General features: G+C 47.8%; 1 protein-coding gene across 1 annotated transcript; it reads right to left on the minus strand.

Moving 5' to 3' along the window:
• Nucleotides 1-2668: 2668 nt before the first annotated feature.
• Nucleotides 2669-10241, minus strand: LOC136386420 (ubiquitin-conjugating enzyme E2-17 kDa-like). The gene is made up of 2 exons (XM_066357843.1): nt 9797-10241; nt 2669-2784 (listed from the first exon to the last, which is right to left on the minus strand). Exons 1-2 carry the CDS (start codon nt 10239-10241, stop codon nt 2669-2671), a joined length of 561 nt encoding a protein of 186 aa, XP_066213940.1.
• Nucleotides 10242-10505: the final 264 nt, after the last annotated feature.

Below are 10505 nucleotides of genomic sequence, written 5' to 3' on the forward strand. Positions count from 1 at the left end.
TGTGGAACTGCTGCCCGAATGCACAAGTAAAAGGAAATTTCATATTCGATGGCTTAGTATCTTTGGTGCAGGAACAAATATTTTCTACTTACAGACTGACTTTCATAAATATTTTAAAAATCTTAAGTGACTGCTGTTAAATAGATTATAAATTGTCTTCTTTTGTTGTTGTTACGAGAGAGGGTAGAGACTCCTGCATGCACCCCGACTGAGATCTAACTGTCTGGAGCTGATGCTTGAGTACCAAGCTACCCTCAGCACCAGAGACTAACTGAGCCACTGTCTGTGAGATAAGATGAGAGAGAGAAGGCAGAGAGGGAGGGAGAGAGAAGCAGATGGTTGCTTCTCACGTGTTTCCTGACCAGGGATCAGACCCAGGATATCTGTATGCTGGGCCAATGCTCAATTTACTGAACCAACCATCCTAGGCTAATATAAAGTATTTTTATAGTAATAGTCTGCTTATTACAGTGATTAGGCATTTCTGAATGTACAGATTCTAAAGGGAAAATTTGATTTTTTTTTCATCACACACAAGTATTTTCATGAAATTAATTTTTATAGATCCAAGCAGTTAAGACTGTTGTGGTGCAGGTCCACACATTTTTTGACATCATGTGTCCTGAACTATTAGTTTCAAGGATACATATATAGCCAACAGCCTTGGAAGAGAGAGCAGGGAACAGATTTGTTTGCTGAGCATTTTAGTGTAGATAATATCTATGTTTGGGGAAAAGTGGCTAAGTTTGGCTAGAATACTCCTTTCAAAGATTAGGGGGATCCTAAACTTGTAAACTTGTGGTCACTCAGCTGTGATACAAACCCACTGTGTGTGCAGAAACCACAAGGTCTGCTCTTCATCCCCATGGTGGGTTTGGTCTTGGGAGCCAGGGGACCTGGGGTCAGTGAAGGTCATGTTGTCTGCTACACTTGACTAATAAAGCTGTGTCTCTAACCCAGGAATCTGGATCAGTCGGTCAGCCTCCATGAAACTGACTGGCTCACATGTGGGCTTGATAGCTGGCTGAGGTCTCAGACCCCACAGAGCTCTTGAGACAATAAGACAAACTAGAGCTGGTAGATGTGGATGCAAAAAGGGGTTCTATGGAAAATAACCTCACTGGTTGATCTGATCATATATTCTTAAGTAGGCAGGTCATGGTGGGTTATCACACCCTATACATTTAACTTTTGTAGGAAAAGGTTTGTTTGCTTAAGCAAGCCCTGTCCATTTTCTTGTGTACCTTGGTTAACACATCTTTAAAATATGAGTACTCACCCTCAAGGGAGCACATAATCTTGTTAAAATTCATGTAACCTACTCCCCACTGGGCTTTCTTCCACTTTAATACAATCATTCTTAGGTTCCCTCTGTAGTTTAAAATGCATAAAAGAAGCTGTAGGTTGTCATAATGGAACTGTTTATTTTATTTTATTTTATTTTATTTTAATTTTATTACTTTTTCTAACTCTTGAAATCTTGTTTCCAGGCCTATCCTCTGTTTGGCTCAAATAAATTGTTATAAAAGCTCCTACAGGTTGAACATCCTTATTGAGATGTAGGTTCTAGAAGTGGGTTAGAGCCCAGAGTGTGGGAGAGAGGCAGAGTGGCCAAAGGGTGTGGATAGAAGGTGCGGAAGGTGCAGAAGTCTGGGAATAAAGTACATCATTTTAATTTATAACAACTACTAATCTACTAAATTTTTTCTAGTTAAATTTAGACCTCAAAGTAGATGGGTTAATATTAATCTTGGTCAAAAAGAAAACAAAGCCCTGGCTTGTGGCTCTGTTGGTCCACCAAACGTGTGGAAGTCCTGGGTTCAGTTCCCCATCCAGACACACAGGAGAAGCGCCCATCTGCTTCGCCACCCCTCACCCTCTGGTTTCTCTCTCTCTCTCTCTCTGTCTTTTTCTCTCTCTCTCTCTCCCTCCCCCTCTCTCCTCCTTCCCTCAGCCATGGCTCATTCAAGCAAGTTGATCCTGTGTGCTGAGGATGGCTCCATGGCCTCCGCCTTGGGTGCTAAAATGGTTCTTGTTGCAACTGAGCAGCGGCCCCAGATGGGCAGAACATCTCCCCCTAGTGGGCTTGCCAGGTGGATCCTGTTAGATTCGGGGAGGCATGCTGTGGCTGCCAGAGTGTAACATTTTAGAGCAGGAACAGGGAGGTGCTGATAGGGCCCTGCTGTGGCTGCCAGAGTGTAACTATTGAAGGAGCAGGAACAGGGAGTGCTGATAGGGCCCCTGTGAGGCTGAGAACAAAGTTTATGTTTGAAATTTGCCACTAAGCTAAACCTGGCCCCTGTTGCTATGCCAGCCCCTGTTTCTATGCTGCGTGCGACCTCCCTAGCGAATAGCTAACTGCCACATCCGCTTCTGTTTCTTCTGTTTAATGCTTGCTCACTTAGGCTATATAAGGACCTAGCTGTAAGTGCCAGGCGTGACTCTCATTTGCAGCTCCTTGTGGGTATGGTGTCTCCGGACACTTTGAGAGCTTGCCCCTGCGCAGGTTAAACTGGCCAATAAAGTAACATCTAAACTCCTGAAAGTCTCCGACATTTGTTCTCGTACTCAGTGGATGCAACATTTTTGGAGGCTCGCCCGGGATTCTCCCTCGGAGGAGTTTTGGGTCGGAGACTGGAAGGAGTTTCAGCTCGAGCTGAGTAAGTATTCATGGAGGATCCTCATTTGGTTTGGCTTTTGGGCTCCAGAGCACACAATCCTGAGATGGTAGGTGGGACGCTGCTGGTAACCCACCCAGGGCTTTCAGAAGTGGGACGCCGCTCTCTGAAATTTGGATATTTGAAATTGTTAACTTTGGGAGTGACCAGTCACATTAGGAATCCTTTTTGTGCTGTGCTGCGCTGCATTTTGTCTGAGCTCAAATGACTGAGTTGAGTGTGAGAGACAAGTGCGTTCCTTGTGTTAATAGTGTGTGTTGCCTGTATCCTACCCTTTCTCATTATTCCTGAGTCATCTAGGATGGTACAACAGGAGTCTGTGCCAGGATCCCTGCTCGAGTGCCTGTTGAAGAATTTTTCTGATTCCCAGAAGAGGGCTCAGGGGTATGGAGGTCCGCAGCCGAGTCCAGGTTTCCTCTGGACCTTGAGCCAGCTGGAATGGCCTACAGTTAATGTTGGATGGCCCACAGAGGGCACTTTTGACCTTCCAACTTTTTTGCTGTCAGAGCCACAGTCTATAGGGCTCCTCACCCAGACCAATACCTATATATGGATGTGTGGGTAGGTGCAGCCATTTTGCCTCCATCTCCGGGAGGCGCAGCCATTTTGCCTCCATCTCCGGGAGGCGCAGCCATTTTGCCTCCTTCTCCGGGAGGCGCAGCCATTTTGCCTCCTTCTCCGGGAGGCGCAGCCATTTTGCCTCCTTCTCTGGGAGGCGCAGCCATTTTGCCTCTCCGGGAGGTGCCACCGGCACCAGATGCTGGCCCACGGGCATCTCCTCACCTCATCTATGTGCCTTTTTCCACTAGTGATTTATACAATTGGAAACATCAGAATCCCCCATTTTCCATGAAACCTCAGGGACTAATATCTCTCCTTGAGACCATTTTTAGGACCCATCAGCCCACATGGGACGATTGTTAGCAGATTTTACAAACCCTCTTCACTTCTGAAGAAAGGGACAGAATAATGAGAGAAGCTGCTAAGGCAGTATTAGGAGAAGAAAGGGAAACTTGGGAGGGAAGAAGGGAAATAGAAGATGTTCTCCCATCTCAACCTCCTACCTGGGACCCTAATACCGCTGGGGGAAGGGACACGCTCCTCCAGTATCGCCGGGCTCTGTTGAAGGGGCTCAAGGCAGCAGCTAGAAAGCCAACCAACTTTAGCAAGGTAAGTGAGGTCATCCAGGGAAGAGAGGAATCCCCAGCAGCCTTTCTAGAAAGACTCATAGAGGCTTATAGAGTATATACCCCTCTAGATCCTGAGGCAGAAGAGAACAGGAGACTAGTAAATATAGCCTTTGTGACTCAGGCCACTTCAGATATTAGGAAAAAGCTTCAGAAGATAGAGGGATTTGAAGGAGAAAATAGGAGTAAGCTATTAGAAATAGCCCAGAAAGTATATATTAACAGGGATGATCCGGAGGTTGGCAGAGCAAAGGAGGTAGCCAAGATCCTGATTGCTGCTCAGAAACCTCCCCCCAAAGGAAAAGGGGGACAGAGGAAGGGCCAAGGACAGCGAATAGACAAGGATCAATGCGCCTATTGCAAGGAGAAAGGACACTAGAAGAGAGAGTACCAAAAGTTGAGGGCCAACAGCCAGAGGCCAAAACAAGCCCCAGAGGTCTTGCTCCAAACCTTAGACTGACGGGGCCAGGGCTCCATTCCCATCAGCTCCCAGGAGCCCATAGTCACCTTAACAGTCTGACATGGGAGCTACCTATTCAGACACAGGGCCAGATGCAGAAGGCAACTACTAAGATAATAGGGGCAATGGGCAAAGCAGAAGCCTACCCATGGGCCACCACAAGAATTACTGACTTAGGTCGAGGCACCATCACCCACTCTTTCCTAGTCATTCCAGACTGCCCTTACCCACTGCTTGGAAGGGACTTATTGCAGAAACTTCAGGCCACCATAACCTTCCAAAGGGAGGAAAGCCCTATGGGGAACAAAGAGGCAGAGGTCAGCATGGAAGTAACTGTCCCACTGTCTGAAGAACACTTACTTGCCACCGTCTTAGAAGGTAAGGAGGCTGAGGAAGGGGTTCCAGACGCCCTGCGTGCCTAGGTGCCTGAGGTTTAGGCGGAAACCAACACCGCAGGTTTGGCCGCTCACCAACCGCCTGTCCTGGTGCAACTGCTTAGCACTGCTAGACCAGTTAGGATCAGGCAGTACCCGGTCCCAGCCCGAGCTAGACAGGGAATCGCCCGGCACTTGCAACGCCTGCTGGAGGCAGGCATCCTTCGAAGGTGCCAATCAGCCTGGAACACCCCGCTGCTTCCCGTCCAGAAACCGGGGAGCCAAGACTATCGTCCGGTCCAGGACTTGCGGGAGGTAAATGCACAGGTTGAGACTATTCATCCCACGGTGCCTAACCCATATACCTTACTGAACTCATTGCCCCCAACCCATACCTATTACTCTATCCTGGATTTGAAGGATGCCTTCTTTTGTATTCCCCTGGCACCTCAGAGCCAAGAGATCTTTGCCTTTGAATAGAATGACCCAGATAATAGACTGGTGGGGCAGTTCACTTGGACCAGACTACCACAAGGGTTTAAGAATTCCCCCACCATTTTTAATGAAGCCCTCAGCAAAGATCTGCGGGCTTTCTGCTCCTCCCATCTGTCGATCGTACTGCTCCAGTATGTGGATGACATCCTCATAGCTGCCAAGGACTAAGGAGAGTGTGAGGAAGCTACCTCGGACCTGCTACAAGATCTCGGGCGAATGGGGTATCGAGTCTCCGCCAAGAAGGCCCAGATTGTGATGAAAACTGTAAGTTATTTGGGGTATAACTTACAGGGAGGGCAAAGGACATTGTCCAGCCAGCGAATTCAGATGGTCTTGCAGATCCCCGAGCCTACTAACAAGAGACAGGTACGAGAATCCCTGGGTGCAGTAGGATACTGCTGACTGTAGATATTAGGCTTTGCAGAACTAGCTGAACCCCTGCACGAACTAACCAGGGGTAAGGAAGAACAGTTCACATGGACAGATAAGGAGAAGCAAGCATTCCAAGCACTTAAAGAGGCCCTGGTGGCTGCCCCAGCTTTGGCCCTGCCAGAGCTGGCCAAACCCTTTCAGCTATTTATAGCTTTAGGGGTACTGAGCCAGGAACTTGGGCCGTGGAAGAGGCCTGTCACCTATCTGTCCAAGAAACTTGATCCTGTAGCCTCAGGATGGCCAACATGTCTGAGGGCACTTGCTGCCACCTCCATACTAGTCAAGGAGGCTAGTAAATTGACTTTAGGGCAGGACATCAAAGTCATTAGGGAATACTACGTAGGGCAAGTGCTGCGAGCACCTCCTGACAGGTGGCTATCTAATGCGCGGCTAATGCATTATCAGACTCAGCTGCTGAACCCTCCATCTGTTCAATTCCTCAAAACTGCTGCCCTGAACCCAGTGACCCTGTTGCCAATACTGGACTCTACTTTAGTCCACAGTTGCAAACAAATCCTTGACAGAGTGACTGGCTCCCGCCCGGACTTAAGGGATCAAGCATATGGGAAGGTAGACCTGACCCTCTTTACTGACGGGAGCAGTTTAATTAAGGATGTACAGCAATATGCAGGGGCAGCAGTGACCACAGAAAATAAGGTCCTGTGGCAGAAAGCACTGCCCGCAGGAACATCTGCACAAAGGGCAGAGCTAATAGGACTAACCCGAGCCTTACAGATAGCAGAGGGAAAAGTTGCCAACATCTACACTGACAGCCGATATGCATTTGCCACTGCCCATGTCCACGGGGGCATATACAAGGAGAGAGGCTTACTGACAGCAGGGGGAAAAGACCTTAAAAATTGCAATGAAATTCTTGCCCTCCTAAATGCCATTTGGCTACCTACCAAAGTTGCCATCATCCACTGTAAAGGACACCAGAGAGGGGACTCTCCTATTGTAAAGGGTAACAACCTAGCAGACTCAGCTGCAAGAGAGGCAGCCACTGGGCCACAAGAAAGCCTTCTGCCATTGCTGCCTAAGCCAATGCTACCTCCGGATCCTAGATATTCCCCAGAAGAAGAGCAGGAAGGGATGTAGTTGAAAGGGATGAAAAATCAGCAGGGATAGATAGAGTTTCCTGACTCCTGGCTCTATTTACCCCAGGGAATAGTAAGAGAAATAGTAGGAGATATTCATACTAGTACCCATATAGGACAAAACAAGCTAGAACAACTTATCAGGAAGTATTATGTAGGGCCCAACATCAGGGATATTGTCCACTCCATTGTCTCGAGGTGCAGCATCTGTGCCAGAGTAAATGCGCAGAATAAGAAGCTACCCCCCTTTGTGAGGTATCAGGGGAAAGCTCCAGGAGAACTGTAGGAAATAGATTTCACAGAGATGACCCCTAGGAAGTCAGGTTATAAGTATCTATTAGTATTATTAGACACCTTCTCAGGATAGGTGGAAGCATTCCCCACGCAAGAGGCTGCTTCCACAGTCTGCAAAGTCGTATTAAGGGAAATCATACCTAGGTATAGCATTCCCCTCACCCTAGGATCAGACAATAGACCTGCATTCATATTCAGGATATCTCAAGAATTAGCCACTAAGTTAGGTATTAATTGGAAATTGCATTGCATTTATAGGCCCTGAAGTTCAGGACAGGTAGAAAGAATGAACAGGATTCTGAAGGAAACTATAATTAAGCTGAGAGGGGAGACCGGCGAAAACTAGGTTGAGCTCCTCCCTTTCACCCTTTTTAGAACCAGATGTACCCCCTATCTCAATAAATGGACCCCTTATGAAATCTTATTTGGGCAACCTGTGCCCCTTGTACCTCGATTGACCAGAGGGGAATTAGAGATTTCTAATTATAATTTCCTCAAGTCCTTGCAGGCCCTGCAACACATCAGAAGCAAGGTACAGGCCTTCCAGAGATCAGCCCAATCGAATGCAAAACACAGCTCCCGACTACCGGAGCCACCGGAGCCTGGACAGTAGGTGTGGATTCTCAACCACAGACGGGGCAACCTTAAGCCACGGTAGAATAGACCGTTCCAGGTGATCCTGAGTACACCCACAGCTATTAAGGTAGCTGAAAAGCCCTACTAGGTCCACCCCTCCCACGTGAAGCCGGCCCAACCACCTGCCAAAGGATCTCGGAGATGGCAAGTCAAGCAGACCCCTGGAGAGCCTCTAAAGCTCACCTTCTCCTCCACTTAGGACTGATGACTTTTTATTGTTTACCCAGTAAGGGACTAGAGTTGCAGGAATAGGTTTTAATCAGGACAGCAGATGGCACAGTTATAGCACAGAATAACACCTGGGAAAGGAACCTGCTACCTCCTGGCAAATTTCACCTTAGGTAATTCCAATTACAGTGACTATTGCCCTAACCAAGAAACCCTACCTGCCACCCTAGAGGGCCCAAAAGTAACAAAGGCACCTGAAGGACTATAGTTTGTGTGCACTCAAGGTATCTTCAAGTGTATAGTCCCCACTCATCCTGAACTTTGTGTAAGTGCTTATATTATTCCACAGGTATATCTGTATGGGGGAAACCCCAAATTCCTTGTTGCTCCCCCGAGGCAGGCAAAACGAGCTCCACTCCTTATCCCTATCATAGCTACCATAGGAATTGTAGGGTCAGCAGCAGTAGGGACAGCATCCCTCATTCAAGGGGAACTTACCCTCAGACAGCTATCCAAGACATTCTCCAAAGATATTGTGCTTCTCCAAAACCAGGTAATATACCTCGAGAAGCAAATAGACTCCCTAGCTGAAGTAGCCCTTCAGAATAGGAGAGGGCTAGACCTCCTCCTCCTTGAGCAAGGAGGACTGTGTGCTGCCTTAAGAGAAGAATGTTGTTTTTACGCTAACCACTGTAGAGTAATTAGAGAGAATATCAAGATACTTGTAAACAGATTAAAGAACAGGAACCTAGAAGAAGACAGCCCTAGCTAGTATGCCTCTATGTTCAACACTTCTCCTTAGTTAACTACCCTCATATCCACAATTGCTGGACCCCTCCTATTATTCTTATTGGCTCTTACCTTTGGACCAATAATCCTTAATAAGGTCCCCTTGCGTTCATAAAGAAGAGGGTAGTTGTAGTAAAGGTAATGGTTCTGTCCCAACCTTACACCATTCTCCCCACTGATGAAGAATCAAGGGTTTGATTTATGTCCAAAAGAGATGAGGGAATGTTAGATTCGGGGAGGCGTGCTGTGGCTGCCAGAGTGTAACATTCTGGAGCAGGAACAGGGAGGTGCCGACAGGGCCCTGCTGTGGCTGCCAGAGTGTAACTATTGAAGGAGCAGGAACAGGGAGTGCTGATAGGGCCCCTGTGAGGCTGAGAACAAAGAAGTTTATGTTTGAAATTCGCCACTAAGCTAAACCCAGCCCCTGTTGCTATGCCGGCCCCTGTTGCTATGCTGCGTGCGACCTCCCTAGTGAATAGCTAACTGCCACATCTGCTTCTGTTTAATGCTTGCTCACTTAGGCTATATAAGGACCTAGCTGTAAGTGCCAGGCGTGACTCTCATTTGCAGCTCCTTGTGGGTACGGTGTCTCCGGACACCTTGAGAGCTTGCCCCTGCGCAGGTTAAACTGGCCAATAAAGTAACATCTAAACTCCCAGTTGGGCACCTGTGAGAGTCTGTCTCTAACTCCCCTCTCACTAAGAAACAACAGGAACAACAGCAGCAGCAGCAAAAAAACACCCGGAGACACAGGCTCTTCAGAATAAAATCTATACCTAATCACCTTTTTAATCTTCATCTAGTTTTTTTTCTCACCATTGTCAGTTCTAAAGGATTCCTCATTAAACATTATCCCACTGATTGTTGGGACTTTTCTCTTCATCCTAAGGACACCATCCCTTATTTTCGCTTCCCCAGTCCTAAATCAGTAAAGACAGCTTTTAGTAACATGTAGGTTAAAAGTGGTCTGTCTCACACTCACCCCTCCCCCAACCACGCCCCGTCCCCAGGACTCCCCCCTCCCCTCCACACACACCCTGGTGTGGAAGGTGTATACTGGGTGTCCAGAAAGATGAGGAAACATCACTTCATTGATAGTAGTAAAAAGACAACCAGTTGAACTTCCAAATGTTTTATTTAAAGTGACGGTGTTATCATTTACTTCCTTATTACATGGTGTACTTACCAGTAAGTTCTCGAGCTTTTGAATGAAACTTCGCTCTATCCTCTAAGTATAAGCCCCCAATTTCTACATAAGTCATGTCATCTAGAACAGGCTGACACAACAAGGATCTGACTGATTGCAATATTTGGGAAATTGTAATCGTCAGGGACCATCCCAACCAGAGGAGATCCATAGAGACAGCCCCATGTCTATCAACATTGGGGTGGTAAATTGGGGTGGTAAATGTGATCTTGGGTGGGCTGATGGGATAATCCCACGGAAAATTCATCTTGATGATGAAAACTCCTCTCTCGTAGGGGCTGTCCTTGAGCCCCATGATATTTCCTTCCCACTCAAGCAGGTTGTCTCCCACAGGCCCCACAGAGTAGTGCTCTGGGGGGTTCCGTGACATATCAAGGAGCTCCTTGGTGAGCCGCCTCACGGCCTTGGCCTCGGGGTGCGCCATGGCGTCGATCCTCGTCCACAGGTTTCCCTGTGGGGAGAAAAAGGGGGACACCATGTGCTAGGGGAGGAGCAACCTGTCAAGTGGGTGGATGAAAAGGGTGACAGGGGACAGGGATGGTGGCGGAGAGGAGGTTGAAGGAGGAGAGAGTGGGAACTGGCCTGGACTGATGGGCTACTGGAACCTATGATCCGCCTGGTCCCTAGCTCCACCACCACTGCTTCCGCTGTGGCTGCCGCTCCCTCCCAGCTCTCCTCACGTGGACAC

Source organism: Saccopteryx leptura, chromosome X (genome assembly GCF_036850995.1).
Source record: "Saccopteryx leptura isolate mSacLep1 chromosome X, mSacLep1_pri_phased_curated, whole genome shotgun sequence".
Taxonomy (NCBI): Eukaryota; Metazoa; Chordata; class Mammalia; order Chiroptera; family Emballonuridae; genus Saccopteryx; species Saccopteryx leptura.